This window comes from Cyprinodon tularosa, unplaced genomic scaffold (assembly GCF_016077235.1).
Source record: "Cyprinodon tularosa strain WSP-4 unplaced genomic scaffold, ASM1607723v1 ctg7, whole genome shotgun sequence".
NCBI lineage: Eukaryota > Metazoa > Chordata > Actinopteri > Cyprinodontiformes > Cyprinodontidae > Cyprinodon > Cyprinodon tularosa.
This window is the reverse complement of record NW_024039451.1, coordinates 3857860-3877669: the sequence shown is the minus strand read 5'-3', so window position 1 is coordinate 3877669 and position 19810 is coordinate 3857860. Positions and strand designations below refer to the sequence as shown.

General features: G+C 35.8%; 1 protein-coding gene across 1 annotated transcript; it reads left to right on the top strand.

The window, feature by feature from the left end:
• The first annotated feature begins 319 nt into the window (after positions 1-319).
• On the top strand, positions 320-19810 carry LOC119772037 (phospholipid-transporting ATPase ID-like). Its single transcript, XM_038268307.1, has 26 exons — positions 320-394; positions 2648-2761; positions 2981-3079; positions 3188-3249; positions 3387-3459; positions 3611-3681; positions 3774-3856; positions 4785-4943; positions 5844-5932; positions 6193-6386; positions 6492-6700; positions 7778-7821; positions 7895-8060; positions 10897-11085; positions 11169-11284; positions 11376-11540; positions 11650-11761; positions 11875-11980; positions 12163-12313; positions 15007-15190; positions 15276-15499; positions 15842-15925; positions 16022-16267; positions 17544-17682; positions 18169-18299; positions 18391-19810. The coding sequence occupies exons 1-26, from the start codon at positions 320-322 to the stop codon at positions 18658-18660; spliced, it is 3555 nt and encodes a 1184-aa protein (XP_038124235.1). The 3' UTR covers positions 18661-19810.

The following is a 19810-nucleotide window of genomic DNA, read 5'->3' as shown; positions in this document are numbered from 1 at the left end:
GCTGATTTATAAATTGGAAAAAAAAAAAAAAAAAAACTATTTTTGATTGTATCATAATCGCATTATTTTCAAAGTAAACATTTTTTTTCAGGGTTAAATTATGAAAAAGTCCTGAGGTAAAGATGGGGTCAGTACAGTCGCACTTCAACAACTTGCGTGGAAAAGAAAAAAAGCAAGGTGAGCTTTACTGTTATGTTACATGTTTGTTAACTGTTTTCTGAGTAATGAGAGGTTTTACATACTGTACTCAGAGCCTCAAAATATCTCAAAAAAGTTCTCTACTTTTATTTGCATTAAAATAAAATGTACATTTACTGTTATGCTACTTTTCTTAGAGGAGGAAAGACATGTTCGAGCTAATGACAGAGCTTTCAACCTGTCTTACAACTATGCAGTAAGTGGATCCTGCAGGAGGTTTTATACTATAACTTAAAATATTTTATCTGCACTGCCTTGTAAAATTTGAATCTTTTCACAGTTTGTCATGTTAAAGCCACTATTTCTATTGTACTTTGCTGTAATCTCATGGAAAATACCAATACAATACAGTGTACCATTTTTTATTTTAATTGACAGGATGCATGATTTTTTTTTTTTTTACAAAATATTTTGAAGATGTATACTTTTTATTCAGCCCCCTTTTTTGTGGTGCTGATAAATGTAAAACGAAAAACAAAACTGACTTATGAATTTTTTTTATTCTTTTCAATCAGTTTTAATTACTTCAAATTTTATTTAAATTGAGTTAATTAGATTTTCTGAATTAATCTGTAAAAATACTCCTTTTTTCACCATGAGAAAAAAGGAGTTCCATAAAGTCTTGAACACAGCGGATAAGTGAGGATACAATTAAAAACAGTTAATAAATGAAGCATAAATTAGAAACAATTTTGCACAACAAGAACAACGAACAACAATGAAGATATCTGTCAAAACTGAAAGTTCAGGCAAGGATAGTATTAATCATGCAGCCATGGTAACCAGGGAAGGGCTAAAGTAATTCACAGATCAACTATTAAGTGGATGATTGATAAGAAGCAATCTGTTGTGGAAAGCAGGGCATAAAGTCCCATTTCAAGTTTATCTCAAGATTTATAGAGGACACAGTAAATATGCGGAAGAATGAGACCAGTTTCTGAACCTCATGCAAAACCCCAACAGCGTGATATACTAATGGATAGCATTTAAAGCAACATGCATGTTTGGCTGATTTACTAATCGGTTGCTCCACAATTTGCATCTGTGAAATGATGAAAAAGAGGGGGGGGGGTCGTAATCGATCAATCTAGCCTGCGTGCCTACTTATAAGTGCAGAACACGTGCTGATTATCAGAAACAGCAAAATGCTCGGATGAGGAATTGCAAAAGGTATTAACCATCACCTGCAATGAGATTTTTCAAATGTGAAATGGTGTATACATATTAAGCACATTTAAAAATTAGGTGCAAACATACAGAAAAAGACTCAAAACAGCATTTTATTGCTTTATCTTGCTCATTCAAACGTAGAATTACAATTGGTGGCATCTCCCTGAATAGTTTTCCTCATGTGCTTCCCAGCAATGGAGGTTTATTTGAGAGATAATAGGGCACAATAGACACAATATACAGTTTTAGTCGAAACCTAGTCACCAACAAGTCTGCTTTTGAAAACCTAACTGATTTATGTAGAAAACTATGGCACACTTGGACATGGAAGTGCTTTTTATCCTTAGAGTAACATATTTATTTGGGTTAATCAGTGGTAAAATACGTTTTTATATCTTATTATGAAATAAATATGAGCTCTCTAAATGTCCCTATCTTATATCCACCTCTTTCTTAGGCTACTTGTATCATTGTTAAAGTTTGTAGGATTCAGATTCCAAAATCTACTCCATCATGTTTGTGCCTCCAAGTCTTCTGACAGGCAACAATTGCACATAATTATTTCTCTTCTTCTATGCCTGCATCCTTTTCACATAAGGCCCTGCCATTTCTGCCATTTCTGCCGTGCCCAAAATAAATCTATTATGTTTTCTTAAAATCTCCATGGTGATAGCCAATTAGAGTTGGTAGTACACACAACACCTTTTTTGATTAAATATAAAGGATGGATAGATCCATCAAAATAATGGTTACCCTGGTTGGAGAAAAAAATCAAAGGCTAGGAAACTCTTGAGACTAGGTCGTAAATTCACGTTTCAGGGTATTAAACAGAACAACAACCTTAAACATACAGCCGGGTTTAGAAAGATGCTTAGACGAATAGAAAATAAAAAGAACAAAAATCTGTAGTTTTTTATACAAAGCTAGTAAAGACATAACCAAGAGACTTTTAGTTGTTACTGTTGCAAAAAAAATGCTCTTCAAAGTATTGACTCAGCAGCCTTGTGGGGAACAGCTCACAATATTTTTCAGATTTTTATTTGAAGTAAACATGAAATCTGCACTACTTTCCTTCCTTATTATGCACAACATTTTGTCAATTTGTCACAAGAAATGTCAATAGTGTTGAAGTCTTTGGTTGTAACATGACAAAATGTGAAAAGTTTATGGGATTACCTTTACAAGGCACCGTAGACTTGCACACATGTCGATATTCTACTGTGAGCTGTAAGTATTTTTTTTATGAACTAACCGTTATGTGTCACTTCCCCTTTCTTAGAACAATGCCATCAGGACCTCCAAGTACAACATTTTCACCTTTCTACCTCTTAATCTGTTTGAGCAGTTCAGGAGGCTGGCTAATGCTTACTTCCTGTTCCTCCTCCTTCTTCAGGTAGACAATTCACCGTTTCTATTTCTATCCATTTTCAAACAACTTATCTTTAAATGCTACTCATTACAGTTACATATCTTTGTTCAAATTCTCAAATAAGCATTTTCTTACATCAGTGAAGTGAAATCAATTTGACTATTCATTTTACATAGTGTAAACAAATTTTATGAACTGAACTATCTAACAGAGGGAATAACCGCTCTTCCTTCTTTTGTGCAGTTAATTCCACAAATCTCCTCTCTGTCATGGTTCACCACAGCTGTGCCTTTAGTTATGGTGCTGGCCATGACAGCGGTTAAAGATGCCAATGATGACATAGTAAGATAAAAGCCTTACATTTATAAAGAACATTCTAACCTTAACCCTCCTTGAGTCTCAAACAAACATTTGAGTAAACCATGTCTTTTTCTTCTGTCAACTGAGTAGAACAGGCACAAAAGTGACCGGCAAGTGAATAACCGCATGGTGAGCGTCCTCATTGATGGAGAGTAAGTCGTTTTATTAGTCAAACATTAGATCACAGAGTTGTAAATTATTTACAGTTTATGAGGAAGTATCTGTGGTTGTTTTAAAGGGTATTTGCCCTCCACATTTTTGAAAAACAAAATGTTTTTTTTCTCTACAGACTGAAAAATGAAAAATGGATGAATGTTCAAGTTGGGGATATAATTAAACTGGAGAGCAATCAGTTTGTAACAGTATGTAATGGCTTTACAAATTTATACAAAAAAAAATCAATTACCAAACATTTTGGAAAGGTTAACTCATCAGTCAACCTTAAATAGAGTTTTATTAACATCCAGTAAACCATTAGCTCTGAAAACCATTAACAAAGTTTATCTTTCACAGGCAGACCTTTTGTTGCTGTCCAGCAGTGAGCCACTTAACTTGGTTTATGTGGAAACAGCTGAGCTAGATGGGTAAGTGTTGTACATCTGTTTTTTTTCTTTTTTTTTTTTTTTTGGCTCACACATTATTTGCATCCTTCTTATAACCTAATGGTGGTCCACAGTGAAACAAACCTTAAAGTGAAACAAGCCTTGACTCTCACAGGAGAGATGGAGGACTCCATTGAAGCTCTATCAAACTTCAAAGGTGAGACATTCTCTAAGAAATTCATGCTACAGAGAATCAGAAAACCAGTTTAACAAAAAAACAGTGATGTGAATGTTTTTCTAATGCACATTTTAAAAATATCGCATCAGAAAAGCTTGATGGTAACGTCACAATTTAAAAAGAAATCCTTTAAATTCTCAAACGTTTATGCTTGATTCAGGTGTTTAAAGGGTTGATGCACAAAACAGGAGATGGAAACATTTTTTTTTTGAAACAGCACTGACGTAGAAAACTTTTACATCACATGACTGATCAACTCTTTCTGCTGTCGCCATCTTCCCTGATGTTCCTGTTACCTGGTTATTTGTGTAAACATGGATTAAATAAACATTGCCAAGCTTTGTAAGCTTGGTTAATTTGCTTTAGACCAAAATTATAGGGGCACCTACACTCAAACTTATGTTTGGACAAAGTAACAAACCCGGGTTAACATAAGACCATCCAAAAATGGATGAATCCTAGTGATCAAGGTGTACATCTAAAAAAGGTTCAAGCTTACTGAAAAGTTTGCTTTAATAATTGTTGGGTGATTGTCACAGAAAATTTGTGACCATTAAGTGTTCATCAGTTAATAATACATGCAAAATTTGATGGAGACTAAAAAACAAAAAAAAATCTGAAAACCATTCTAGAAATGGACTTTCTTTTTGGAATAAAATTTAAAAATAGTTACATAAAATGAACGTATGAATATTTACTTGCCAACAGTCAGCACACCTTCCACTTACACTCAATGATTGTTTTGCCAACATTTCTTTGTTGGATAGGTATTTTGTTTCCAATAACGTACTTATAGCATGTGATACATCTCTTGGGTTAAATTAAAAAAAATGTTCCTGTCTTATAATGATCATTCATACTTGTTACTTATTGAGTTTGATATCTTGCTAATGCCTGTGCTTTTCAGGCGAAGTGCGATGTGAGCCTCCAAACAACCGTTTGGACAAATTTAAAGGGACCTTGACTGTGAATGGACAAAATTATGGCCTGGACAACGATAAGATACTTCTCAGAGGATGCACACTGAGAAACACAGAGTGGTGCTTCGGTCTGGTCATCTTTGGAGGTAAAAACCCCACCACTGCTTCTTTAAGGGTCTTGATTTATATATATTTATATATATATAAATATATATATATATATATATATATATATATATATATATATATATATATATATATATATATATATATATATATATATATATATATATATATATATATATATATATATATATATATATATATATGTACCTAAACTTTGAGTCTGGCTACTTAAGATAAAAAGCCTTTGAAATCATTGGGAAAGAAACTCTTATATTGCTCACTAATCAAGTCTACATGATTCCACTAGAGGACGCTAATAATGAGCTATTATGGCTGCTGCTTTTAGAGAAACAAATAATTATTTTGTTCAGCTTTGAATTGTGTAAAGTTACTGCACATTTACATGTGATTAAATTATCATTTCCACTTGTATTTAAGCTATTGAGATTTATACAATTGTTGTTTGCACTGCTTGTTCAGTCTTGGCATTGACTGAGTGTTGTTCTAAAAAAAGAAAAAAATTTTTTTTTTGATGTATCCTAGCAATATTCAACCAAATTATGAGGGGCTACTTATTTCAGTCCCGAACCTCAGCCAATACAAACAAAAAGGTTTTTATTTTATTTATTTCAGATATATGTCTCATATTCTAAGAAATATGAATAAATATCATCAAATGTTTAAACGTTTGTTTATATTTCCCTTCTTCTTATGCATGTGTTTAGTGACAAAGAGGAAATTAAGCTCGATTTAATGAATGGCCTAAATTTAGTTTGCAATAAATGTACATATTTTTCTTCACTGGTTTCTGATGATTGTTGATGATCTGATAAAATCAAATTTCCACAGCATGTTAAGGGCTAAAAAGTATCTATGCAGAAATACAATGTATATCTAAACATGATAGAAAATTTTCCCAGGTCCTGACACCAAGCTCATGCAGAACAGTGGAAAGACAAAATTCAAACGGACCAACATTGATCACCTGATGAATGTCCTGGTTTTGTGGGTAAGTAACTAGAACTAGAACCTTTGTGAAAGCAAACATTTACCTGATACAGTTAACTAACATAAAAAAGTATGTCTTAATTTATCCTTTATCCAAATCAATGACTTAAAGCACAATAATTTAGAAATTATGATAGCATGTAAACATTTGAGTTGATACTTTGATTGTCTCAAGCTGAAATAGGCAAATTTCTATCACCTTTTATGAGTTGTACATGCTTTTTATTATATTAATGTTTAGGATTGTGTCTATTCCACCAGATTTTTGGTTTCCTGTTTACCATGTGCTTCATTCTGGCCATCGGCAATGCTATCTGGGAAGTGAAAGAGGGCTCCGTCTTTACCGTGTTTCTTCCACGTGATCCAGGCGTTAATGCTGCCTTGTCCTCCTTCCTCTCATTCTGGTCTTATGTCATTGTCCTCAATGCAGTAGTGCCCATTTCCCTCTATGTCAGGTATAAAGATAAGGAAATCAGACAGAAACTGTTTGTGACTATATTTTTTTACTGCTGTTGCTGCTTTTGTGTCATCAAATCTTAATTTTTATGCATGAATGTCAGTGTGGAGATCATTCGACTTGGGAACAGCTACTTTATAAACTGGGACAGAAAGATGTATTATCCTAAGAATGACACTCCAGCTCAGGCAAGGACCACCACACTCAACGAGGAGCTAGGCCAGATTAAATACATCTTCAGTGACAAAACTGGTACTCTGACACAGAACATCATGACATTCAACAAGTGCTCCATCAATGGAAAAAACTATGGTAGGTAATACAGTTGGGCTTCGTTCGAATTGGAATGATTCAGGTTCTGATTTCTTATATCGATTCAGGCAAACATCAATTCTCAATTCTGATTCTTTCAAAAATGAGATGGTCTAAATTTCTTAATGAACCTTAATTCCTTTGACAACTAACCAGTGAATTACTATAAATTAACACAGTTATTTTCAATCAGTATATAAATTTAACTGTTTTTCCACAGAGTTACACTTTCATATGGAACTTTCTTTCTGAAAGTCTCATTAGAATACATATATTAAGTGTCTGATGCTGGAGTTACACTTGCCGTATAATACAATTTTACTACTTAATTTGCCTGATTCTGGCTGTGAGTGTTGGAGCTGGAAGAAAAGGTAAACAGCAGGATGGTTCAGGATTTATATCCTCAGTATGGTTTACTGAACCTCACTTCCGCCCAACTAGACATGGAAGTACTGATGTTTTACTGATCACTTTAGTGATCTGATTTTTATACTCTTGTTCAGTTAGTGGGTTTGCAATAGAGCCCAAATGAACTAAAATAAACAGATGATGATGTTATGTCTTAAAATCATTCATAGGTTTGGCCGATCTACATGTAGGTAATGAGAAGGGTATCTGTTAAGATGTAAAATAAGAGAACTAGTTTAGCACAAAACGGTCCATGCTCTCTGTGAAAAGAGCACTACGAATTAAGAGGAAGAACAAATTAAAGAACTTGCCTTGTGCAGAACTTACCTTACAATACCAGTACTGAAAGATGAGAATCTCATCCTCAGTTTAGTGTATGCACCATTCCTTGTATTGTGTAATTCCATCTCCAGTGTTGTAGGTAGTCGACTTGTCATTTCTTCCGTAAACATGTACAAACACTTCTGTGAATTATTTTTCCCTGATATCACCCATTCAAATAAAACATTTGAATGGGTGTAGGACAGTTGAAAGGTTGGAACTGGTTCTAGTCAGATATCAATTCTCGTTGCCCAACCCTAATTGGCTATTTAAATATTGACACAAAAGGGACACAAACACAAAAGTGGTATGTTATCTGATTATTTAATATGTATGTCTATTTTTTAGGAGACCTTTATGACTTCTCTGGACATAGAGTTGAAATAACAGAGGTGAGCAATTCTTAGTAAATGTATTAATAAGATGATAACAATGAAATAGCCTGATTATATAATCTCTCCACAGAAAACGCAAAAAGTGGACTTCTCCTGGAATAAGCTGGCAGACCCAAAGTTCGCCTTTCATGACTATAGCCTTTTGGAGACTGTGCGAGAGGGAAACCCTGAAGCTCAGGCCTTCTTTCGACTATTGGCTCTGTGCCACACCGTCATGCCTGAAGAAAAGAAAGAGGGTCAGATTATCAATATTTTCATTAACAGTAGTTAAATACCTTTAAGACAGCTTTACAGAGATTACTGGAAAACTGGGTCTAAAAAGTTAGTCTACACCCTATTAGTTTAATGAGTAACTCTAAAGTATTTAGAGTTTAGCATGTTAAAATAAGTTAAGCAATGCTTCAATTTGACTGACTATTACAGAATATTCATTCTTTAAGATAATTAATTATTTAAGAAAAGTCATGGGCTAGTGCTTTAAAATTTTAAAGGAATAGTACACCCAAAACATGATTAGCCTTCATTTTCTACTCACCCCCATGCTGAACAACACTCTGGAGTACTTTTTTGACATCTCAATGCATCTGGAGATCTGGGAGGCTTCTTGCTGTCTGCTGACATTCAAATAATGGAGGTCTATGGCGCCCGAGACAGAAAGGTCCACAAAAGTCCACAAAAACGTGTCAATATTCCTCCATACTGCTCGTCCAATGTAATCCAAGTGTCCTGAGTGGGTAGCATCCAGAATTTACTCGAAACGAAGTCATTTAGAACGTTTTAGAGCCTAAACAGTAGTGTATAGGATTTCCTAATAGCGCCCCCATGCGCGCTCACGATTCTACGGAAGCCGGCAGACCAAACCGGAAGGAAGTGCGCATTCAGCGTCTACTCTGCCGATAATGCAAGCGTAGAAGAAGAAATGTGCTGTTTACCTGTGCAAAGAAAGAAACAATGAAAGAAAAATGTCTGAGGACTTCAGTGTTGAGGAAGAGCATGAGTTCTTTGCCGAGCTGAATGCGCTGGTTTGGTCTGCCGGCTTCCGTAGCGTCGTGAGCGCGCATGGGGGCGCTATTAGGAAATCCTATACACTACTGTTTATGCTCTAAAAACATTCTAAATGACTTCGTTTCGAGTAAATTATGGACGCTACCCACTCAGGACACTTGGAATACATTGGACGAGCAGTATGGAGGAATATTGACACGTTTTTATGGACTTTTATGGACCTTTCTGTCTCGGGCGCCATAGACCTCCATTATTTGAATGTCAGCAGACAGCAAGAAGCCTCCCAGATCTCCAGATGCATTTGAGATATCAAAAAAGTACTCCAGAGTTTTGTTCAGCATGGGGGTGAGTAGAAAATGAAGGCTAATCATGTTTTGGGTGTACTATTCCTTTAAGTTTTAGAACAAAATCCTTTAAAAAATAATCTAGTACAACTTAAATGAAAAACAATTATTAGGAGATTAGGAGCTAAATATGGTTTAAAAAGTACTCTATTTACATATTACCTAGCAGTAAAACTGTCCACTGTTAGACTAATACTTCAATTGATTAAGTCTTTGCAGGACTTATCCTGTGTTACACATATTGTCTCTAACAATTTTCACACCATAATCTGTCAATTTCAGAACATCTTTTGTCCACAGTCCTCTTCAGTTTACTCTGTGTTAAGTTTTATTCTTTGTCAGATGACATGGTCATCTGACAAAGTCACATGAAAATACTATTTTCAAAACCAACTTGAAAATAGTATTTTCTTCCTTCAAATCATCCTTTTGCTGATTTGGAATAACCCATATTTTCCTTCATGAAAAAAACTTTACAATTTTGAGTTATTACTTAATTAAAAGTGATTAAAAGTAATTAAACAAAAATACTACCGGTATTCCAATTGAAAAATTAAATGCAAAACTGGTTTGCATTAAAAACACCATCTGGGAGTTCCAACTAGTGTGGTGGTATCCTTTCCTTTTCTTTCCTTGCCTTCCCTTTTATTTCAATTCAGTTCAAATCACTTCAATTTTAATTCGATTCAAAAATACTTTATTTTTCACAAAGGGAAATTAATTGTTGCAGAAACTCTTGGGCAGTTTTTTAAAAAGTAAAGCAGTCTGAATTGTTTTAACTGAACCAGACAAATGTGATAAGCAGATTGCAGGGGCTCCAGATAGCTGCTTGTTTGCTTGCTTAGATTGCCAACAGAGGTTTATCTACGACCTGCATGATGAGGTGTGATGTGGTCTCCCATATGTCTGAGCTGGATTGTTGAATATACACAGTAAAATGTCCAGGATGTTGTTCATAAGCACTGGCAACCCACCTCTTTTGAGTTTGCAATTCTTTTTTAAAGTATGCTCAGTCTGCTTGTATGGTTAAAAAGCCTGGCAGATAGATGCAGAAGTTTTGCATAAGGTGCAGCAGCCCCATATTACTAAAATTCATGATACTGCATTGTAGATTCTAGCTGGGTCCTTGCTGGGACTTGGATTCCTTTATCTTGTTTCCTAAAGGTCTCAAATTGCCTCTAATTTGTGGATTTATGGAAGAGAAGACTTACATTTCCTGCTGCTCTCTCTTCTCCGTGCTCCTGCTCAACATCATTTGTGCCTTCTTTTTAACTCAACCAGTTCTTGCAGAAATTGCTAAAGTATTATTTCAGCTTTAGAGATGTTGAACCTGTCCAAAAATAAAAATTAGATATTAAAAATCATGATCCACAAACAGGGGAGCAAAAGTTCTCTTAAAAAGGATCAAAGCTTGCAGAGCTGCACTAACATGCAGCTATCTTAACCACTGCAATTCTAGACACAAACTTTGAAGTGTTACTACCATGCAGGGGGCCCAGGTTTGTATCCTGGAAGGAAAGGCATCTGGGAAAAACTTTACTGAGTCATATTGATGTACTGTGAATGAGAGAACAGGTGAAAAGACGCACACAATAAAATAATTATTTCTTACAGACTTTGCTAAACTCTTTAAAGAGAGTTTGTTAAAATGTGTGTAGGACTTGTTCTTTTCTTTAAACGGGTTTGATTAATTGGATCCTTTGTCCTCTTCACCACCTTGTAGGGGAACTGAACTACCAGGCTCAGTCTCCTGATGAGGGCGCTCTGGTCACAGCAGCAAGGAACTTTGGATTTGTGTTCCGCTCTCGCACACCTGAGACCATCACCATCATGGAGATGGGCGAAAAAGTCACATATGAACTTTTGGCCGTTCTAGACTTTAATAATGTCCGGAAGAGGATGTCAGTAATAGGTCAGAAAAAATATTAAATATCACAATCGGAAAAAAAATTTTTCATAGAATTTATGTTCAACATTGTTTTACGTTTTTCTCAGTACGTCACCCTAATGGCAAGATGACCTTGTATTGCAAAGGGGCTGACACCATCATCTATGAAAGATTAGACCGCTCTTGTAAGAAACTGATGAAGGTTACAACAGATCATCTTAATGTAAGAGATATGTTTGTATTTTCTCTTTAATTTTAACTATTAATATGTTATCCTTAGTTTGAATTACTTTTCAATTTTATAACCAAATTAGGAATATGCAGGAGATGGGCTTCGCACTCTTGTTCTGGCCCACAAGCACCTGGAGGAGAACTATATGGAGGACTGGACACAGCGCCACCATGAGGCCAGCACAGCCCTGGAAGAAAGGGAAGAGAGACTCGATCAACTTTATGAGGAGATTGAAAAAGATCTGATTGTTAGTTTATTTGCTAAGCACATGCACAATTATTAGTTAAACTATTTCCCATATAACAAAAAGGTCTATTTACATTATGAGCTTAGTTTGTTTTTATATTTGCTTCCAGCTGTTAGGAGCAACAGCTGTTGAAGACAAGTTGCAAGACGGCGTTCCACAGACAATTGAGCAGCTGGCCAATGCTGACATCAAACTCTGGGTGCTGACTGGTGATAAACAAGGTAGAAATTAAGATATAACATTTGGAAACATGTATTTTTAAGATGATTATGCAATTTTATAAGGCAGCCATGTTATTCATTTTAAAGTTAGTGATATTGTTATTCTTTAACAGAGACAGCAGAGAATATTGGTTACTCATGCAACATGCTAAGGGAAGATATGAAGGAGGTGTTCATTGTTGCTGCTCATTCAGCTGAAGAGGTTAAACAGGAGCTGCAGTGAGTCAAAGAGTAACTTATTATTGCAAAGAAGTGAATTTGTTATTTTAAGAGTTTAGTTGTTATAACAAGATAAAACTTGTTCTAAAAAAAACAACCAATAAAAGAAAGAAATCTTCACAAAATAAAATTATATAGCATTATTACTTGTAATTGTTTGTAAAGGACATCACTGTTTTTAGGTATGCCAGAAGGATGATGTGTCCAGAATCAGCAGAGCAGCCTTCTGTGAAAAAATGTCGTGCAGGGCTTTTTTGGCTTCAGAAAATGGAGACAGTGCAGGATGAAAAAGTTGAAGGGGATTATGGTCTGATAATAAATGGACACAGCTTGGTAGGTATTACATTCTGATTTATTTACCTGTAATTCTGTGAAAAGATTTTTAAAACTATACATTTGTTGAATTTGGTTGGACTATGGGGCTCATAACAAGGAATATTTGATATAAATACAAAAAGAAAAATCCAAATAAGCACAAACTCCACAAGTTGCCATCCAACTGTGCAGAGCTGGGCTGCAAAACTAACGTATCCCTTCCGTGCCAGCAGGATGTGCAACCGGACAATCATTGCTAGGTAATCAGTTGTCAGCTGCTGCTGAAAGTTTTAAAGCATGTCTTCTGATATGGCATGATTATCAACAAGAGTGCCTTTGTAACCCTCTCTAGATGAAAAGTCAGAGGCAAGATGAAAAGGAAAAGCTGAATGATACTAACAAGGTGTACTGTAGCTACAGAGCAGAGCTTACAAAGCTGAGCTAGAACGTGGAGGAGCATCTTATAATGGTCAAAATCTTGTATTTACTAGAATGTTTGAGAAGGGCTGAAAATGTTAGCAGTTTAACATTTTTAGCAACTTACTAATAGTCTAACTGCTGCGTTTCCTGACCAATACTGTACAAAGATCTCACACTTATTAATCAATGCAGGTTAGTGTCCATCAGACAGATGGCTCTTTCTAGTTTGAGATGTTAAAAGAACAACAAAAATACACTAAAATGTTGTGGAAAGACTCTTGGTCAATGCTGCAAATTATCCAACGAGTAAAATAAACAATATTGACCAAGACATAGAATACAACTTCATAAAAAATAACTTTTTCATCCCAAAGTGAAATCAGATGTTAACTTGTATAGGAGATAACAGTCAGAGGGAGAAGGCGTCTCCTGTAGCGGTCTGTCTGGCAGCAGATCTGAAGAATACTGAGGATACTAAAAAAAGATAATAGAGATTCAGCAGTCTTCCAAGGAGGATACCCTGCATTGCCTTTAATGTTGTTCAATTTATGAAATATTCTTCTTTGTAAAATAATTTCCAAAGATTGCTTAGGAGTTCTCAGAAATTGTATCAGCTGGTTTAGCTTCTTTGAGTAATTTGCTGTGATGCTGCTTCCCCAATAGCTTATGGCAGAAGTGATCAGTATCTCTACAACAGACATATAGAAGATATGCATCATGTTGCTGCAAACACCAAAGGACCTAAAATAATGAACATTATGCATTAAAAAAGGCTTTTTTGTCAGGTTGGTTGGAGGCTTTGAGGACCCAAATGCAGAGATGAGTAGGCAGAGATGAGTTTTGCTTATTTAATTAGGGACTAACAGGCAACTGGGGCAAAAATGCAAAAATACTGAAAACCAAACAAAATCCAATAAACTTCAGAGAAATATTCACATGGGGAGCAAGACATGGGGAAGCAACAAAACATCAAGAAACCAGCAAACAGGAACTGCAGAGGTGGTGTATATATGGGAAACAGAACAAATGATGGGCTAATGAGCTGATATGAAGCAGGTGTGAAAAGGACTAAGTAGGAGGGAGCCAAGGGGAAGGAACACACAAAGGGGGCAACAGAGAGCAACCAAACTGACAGAAAACAACCACAGAGGGCAGAAACCTGATTATTTTAATTTAATCAAAAGACCTTTCAGTTTTTTATGTAGGTCCAGGATTTTCTATTGAGTTTGGAATTTTGGGATCATTGCAACAACAGTATGAAGAAGTTCTAAACAATTACTATATAAATAATCCTCATTTTCAAGTTTTAACACATAAAAAGTATTTATGAATCAAATCGATTGCATCAATCACAACATGTAATTTCAAAGCATTTAGCAAATTGAATCAGTGAAACATAACATAACATAACTGATGTTGTATAATAGTTTTCTATCTAAGTAAACCAAGTTACAGAGAGTCACTGACTTTGCAAAGGTCTCTTTTTTTCAATTCTTACAAATTGTTTTAGGGAATAATCCAGTCAGGTTTGTACCAATCTATTTTATTTTTTTATATCTAATCTAAGGGTTCCTTATGACAAAAAAAAAAAAAAAAAATCATTTATGATTCACAAATTAAAAAAAAAATATTGGACGTTTTATGGGGTTATTTAGGTCTCTTCTCTGCTCAGTCTAGGCTAATCCAATCAGGAGTTCATTGGTCTTTATAGTGGGGTTATTTCTTTTAACTGGAGATAAGTCCTTATATCTATTGAGCTTTACTCCTAAAAGAAGCTGTTAGCAGAGCTTGATCCAGTGTCATTAGCAGCAGTCTTTAGTGAAAACAATCACTCATGTTATTCTCATAATTATTTTGAAACTGTGTTTTATTCGTTTTTTCTGCTAAGAACCTGAAATGCTGCCAGAAAAACTATTTTAAAATGGTAAAGGCTTTTACAAATTTTTGCTACCAATGCCATCAGCTTGCCTGTATTCATCCACTATCTAAGCAAACCGACCTCAGTCAGTCCGCGTTGGACAGAACACCTCTGATGTCATCAGCCTAAGCACAGGCTCCCCTCAGGGTTGTGTCCTGGTCTCCCTGCTGTTCACTCTGATGGAACAGGTTCACCATCAATCCCATCCAGTTTGCAGAAATCCAGACTCTTCGACTTACTTCATTGAACAAAGTCATCATAGTGGATATCTAATCACTAGACAATTAATTGCACCTATTTGTATATATTTTAAATTCTTTGTACCCTAGTATTATATCTGTCTAAATGTGTGGTCCCTTCCTGTTCTCTTCAGGCTTATGCACTGGAGAAGGATTTGGAGTTGGAGCTGTTAAGGACAGCATGCATGTGTCAGACGGTGATATGTTGTAGGGTAACTCCTCTGCAAAAAGCACAGGTCGTTGAACTGGTCAAGAAATACAAGCAGGCAATCACTTTGGCCATTGGGGATGGAGCCAATGATGTCAGCATGATCAAGGGTAAAATCTGAAGTCCCAGAAGAGTCAAAAAGCTACTGTGAATATTTCTCTTCATTTTGAAAAATAATGCTCTCTTGTGTTTCAGCTGCTCATATTGGTGTAGGAATCAGTGGTCAGGAGGGGATGCAGGCGGTTCTCTCCAGTGACTTCTCATTTGCACAGTTTCGTTACCTCCAACGCCTCCTGCTGGTGCATGGGCGCTGGTCTTACATTCGCATGTGCAAGTTCCTACAATATTTCTTTTACAAGAACTTCACCTTCACATTTATGCATTTCTGGTATGCCTTCTTTTGTGGATTCTCTGCACAGGTAAGTAAAATACTGAATACCATTTTGCAAACTCACATTGCTTGATAGGTATATGACTAACCCTAACCTTGTGGGCATTGTGGTAGAAAGCAAATGTTTATGCCTGTAGTTTCTTTTACTGCCCAGTGTCTTTGTATTGGCCTCTGTTTAGACCAGTCTACCTTATAGTAAAACTTATCCTTTAGTTTTGTTTATATTGTTGTCTGAATGCTTTTTGGCTCCAATTCTATTACACTATCAACTGCTATTTCTTTATAGAATCTTTAGACTCTGGATATCCTTTCCAACTATACCTAGAATTTATTTGATATTTATTAATGGTTAAAATCTTGTATTTACTAGACTGTGTATGATGAGTGGTTCATCACTTTGTACAACTTGGTCTACACATCCCTCCCCATCCTCAGCTTGAGCCTCTTTGACCAGGTATGGCTTCATAGGAAAAATGTCACAATTCCGTAAACTATAAGAAATGTTATAATTTCTTTGGGATTTAAATATCTTGTTCTCAATTTTCTGCAGGATGTTAATGACCGCTGGAGTTTTCAGTATCCCCAGTTGTACTGCCCTGGCCAGCTCAACATGTATTTCAGTAAAAAAGCCTTTGTGTGGTGCATGTTGCACAGCTGCTACAGTTCCCTAGTCCTCTTCTTTATCCCCTGGGGTGCAATCCAAGATACAGTCCGAGATGACGGCAGAGATATCGCCGACTACCAGTCTTTTGCTTCTCTGGCACAGACCTGTTTGCTTGTTGTGGTGAGCGCTCAGGTGAGAAAAAAAAAACTATTTTTGTAACAGGAAAATATGAGTTGATGAGTGTAAAACGATGAGAGCAACAAAGGGACACTGTTATGGCCACAAACTTTGCTTTAGCAACATTGGATCCTCATATGAGAGGTATATATTTAGTATCAAATTTAATAATAAAACATTTCAACCGTGTTTAATGGTTAATTAATGATGTCAGTATGTTTCAGGGGCAAAGTCAAAACCATTTTGGTAAATTGCATGTACTTATATAGCGCCTTTATTCAAGTCAGCAGACTTGACCAAAGCGCTTTACACTACATTCATTCACCCATTCACACACTAATGATGGCAAGCTACATTGTAGCCACAGCTGCCCTAGGGTTCACTGACAGAAGCGGGGCTGCCGTACACTGGCGCCACCGGGCCCTCTGACCACCATCAGTACACAATGCAGATGAAGTGTCTTGCCCAAGGACACAACGACACTGAAAGTCAGAGCCGGGGATTGAAACATCAATCCTTCGATTTCAGGGCAATCTTCTACATCCAACGCCACTGTCGCCCATTTTGTTTTTAGGTGTTTTGGCTTTGGTAAAAAAAACCATTCAATTTGAATTTTCTCTCTTTTTTATAAAACATTTTTCCTTAACTTTTGCAGCAAAGGAAAAGGGAATATCCTTGATCAACTAATACAGTAAAACAAAGAGGTCTAATGTTTTAGAATCAAATCCAAATTAGTCATCCCCTGTCTGTCAATACGCCATTTTCTTGTCAGCGTTGGTAATGGTTGCCCCTCTAATGTAAGGAATGACCAAGTGATCTCAAAGAAAAGGAGAGACCAATGAAAAAAACAACTACAGTGAAGTGATAAACTGATCAACTGGGTCAAAGGATTTGACCCAGAATTCTGACTTTTCCTTTTAGAGATTATTATTATATCTTTTTAATGGCTGTAATGCTCTTCAAAACCATTCCCTTCCCTTGAGGATATTTAACATGTTTTCTTTATTCATGCAATGTTTTTTGAAAAAAAAAAAAAAAAAATATATATATATATATATCAGTAAACTTAATGTCCCTGGGCCTCAGTATTTGTTAATACTCCCTGAAGATTGTCAGGTAGTCCATGTTTTTCTTTTTCTAATGCAATCATGTTTGTTGAACAATATTCCTAACCCAAAATCCTTTGGCAATGACAGTAAAATAAAACAAAACTAGAAATTCCAAACAATTTAACATTAGAACTGCAGTATCTATGTACAAGCTGTTAACAGCTCTAAATTATATGTTTCAGCTGTGCCTTGACACCTATTACTGGACAACAGTAAACCATTTCTTTGTGTGGGGTAGTCTGGCTGCTTACTTTGCGATCACCTTCACCATGTACAGCAACGGCATGTTTCTGATCTTCACCTCCATTTTCCCCTTTATTGGTGAGTAGATTCAGTATGCTGTTGGTGCATCTGTTTGTATAGAAGATAGAAAACTCAAGAATCTGTCAAATATTTTTTTGTTTTATGATATTATTACGCATGAGAAATGAATGTCTTCAAGTTAAAAAAGAGCCAGCAGTTTAAAAATAAACAAACACATTTCTAATGGGTGTAATTGCTGATGAATTTCAGAGCTGTTTTTCTGAACTGAGCTCCAAATATGAATTTCTCTTCTTTAAAAAACTAGATTAACCATTAACCAATTAGCAAACATTTAACTTTTAGCTTAACACAGGTAGGTTATGGAATGTCAAATATTCCACACACTCACACGCATACCTTTAATTGTCCAATTATCGAAATTTGTATTATTTCAATTTGTTGCTACCCTGAGTTTTAGTATACTGCTTCCAAATCCTTTATTGTAAGGTTGTGCACAAACATCCATGAAGTTTTTAGATGATTTATTCCTTGTGTTAAATATAGGAACAGCTAGGAATTCATTGAATCAGCCAAATGCCTGGTTGACCATGTTCCTGACTTCCCTGCTCTGTGTCCTACCTGTGGTGGCTCTGCGCTTCATACTCATGCAGATTCGCCCCACTATCAACGACAGGGTAAGAAAAAATACCCCAGACAAATAAGTCCATTAGGAGTAGGGCTTAATGTGTTCTACTTAAATTCCCAATCATTTTCATTTTTCTACAGGTGAGATATAAAATGCAAAAGGACACACTGCCAGCACCTCCTCCTCGCCGTCCAGTGAGGCGTGTCAGCACCCGGCGTTCAGGCTACGCCTTCTCCCATTCTCAGGGCTATGGTGCTTTGGTTACTTCAGAAAGATTCCTATTTAAGCGACCGATTAAAAGTCGACTTGCCTTTTCTGTCCAACCGGACGGACCCTTGGCTAGGAATCTGCCACAGGTTTTCCGTCCAATAGCAGAGGAGCTGCACGAGTCACAAAGCTCCAAAAGTTAGGACATATTTATGTAGAACTGAAACCTTGCAGGAACTGAATTGATATTTTATAAAACTGACACTGGATGTACAAGCTAATGATCGATGGCTTGGCCGCTAAAACAAAAAATGTTGGGATTTTTGTTTGTTTTTTTTCTACATTGAATGATGTCATTGTAAAAAACCTAAAGCATGACTGGTAAGCTTTTGTTTGATTTGCTTAACTGATTAAACCAAATTCCATGCATTGTTTATGACTACAAACATTTCTTTTAACTTAACAGTTTAAAGAAAACTCTTTTCTGTCTCATATTAATTTAGATACAACTATTCTATGATTATTTGATTTGTCTTAGAAAAAAGTCAGAAAATTCAAAAGTCCTAATATGAATTTGAATTAATTATTTTTGACTGTAAAAATAATGCCTTAAATAATTTTACATTTGGTGTGTTTATTGAGTATTTATATGTTAAGATTGTAGCATGCCTTTCTATTCTACCCCCGCTGTTAATAGCATTAATGCGATTAAGGTTGAAATACTTGTAGGGTGGGTCTCCATCAGATTCTAAATAATGAAATGTCTTCATATTCTTATTTGCAAAAATTCTTAAGCTTTGATAGTTTGGATACAGATAATTTGCAAATAGTAATTTTCGAATCAAGTGATAGATCTTCAGCTGGATGCATGTCCAGACTTTGACTGGTCCTTAATAATGTATGTGCTTTATATTAAATCATTACATCGCAGAGCAGACTTTTTAATGTTTTCTGCCCTGATGTAATGATAACTTCTTTCCTTGCTTCAGATTACTCTTTATTTACTGTAACTCCATTCTCCATCTTATCAGTGCTGATAATCTTCTCTTTCCCTGCTGAAAAGGGGTATCTGCATTACATTGTGCAGGGTCCGTGCCCCTCTAGGAAACGACAAAGAATTAAAGGTGTTTTGGGCATATTGTGGAGTGTTTGTTCCTTCCAACTTATAGATTCTTGCAGGCACACTAAAATACCCAGGTTTGGTGTATCTGATGTTTGCAACTTTTTCCACAAGTCTGCTGTTGCTTCATGAGTCATGCAAACTGTGAATTAGACTCATATCACCTTTTGTCCAATAAAGGCTTTATTCTTGCATTTTTTAATAAATATTTACCTTGCTAATGCAGTCTCTTA

What these genes read in the sequence shown, in the direction of transcription:
- LOC119772037 (XM_038268307.1), top strand. Translation starts at nt 320, where the DNA reads ATGCTACTTTTCTTAGAGGAGGAAAGACATGTTCGAGCTAATGACAGA. An exon ending in GCCTGAAGAAAAGAAAGAGG is followed by an intron (nt 8,061 to 10,896) that starts GTCAGATTATCA and finishes ACCACCTTGTAG; the next exon opens with GGGAACTGAACTACCAGGCT. An exon ending in TTGTTGTGGTGAGCGCTCAG is followed by an intron (nt 16,268 to 17,543) that starts GTGAGAAAAAAA and finishes TATATGTTTCAG; the next exon opens with CTGTGCCTTGACACCTATTA.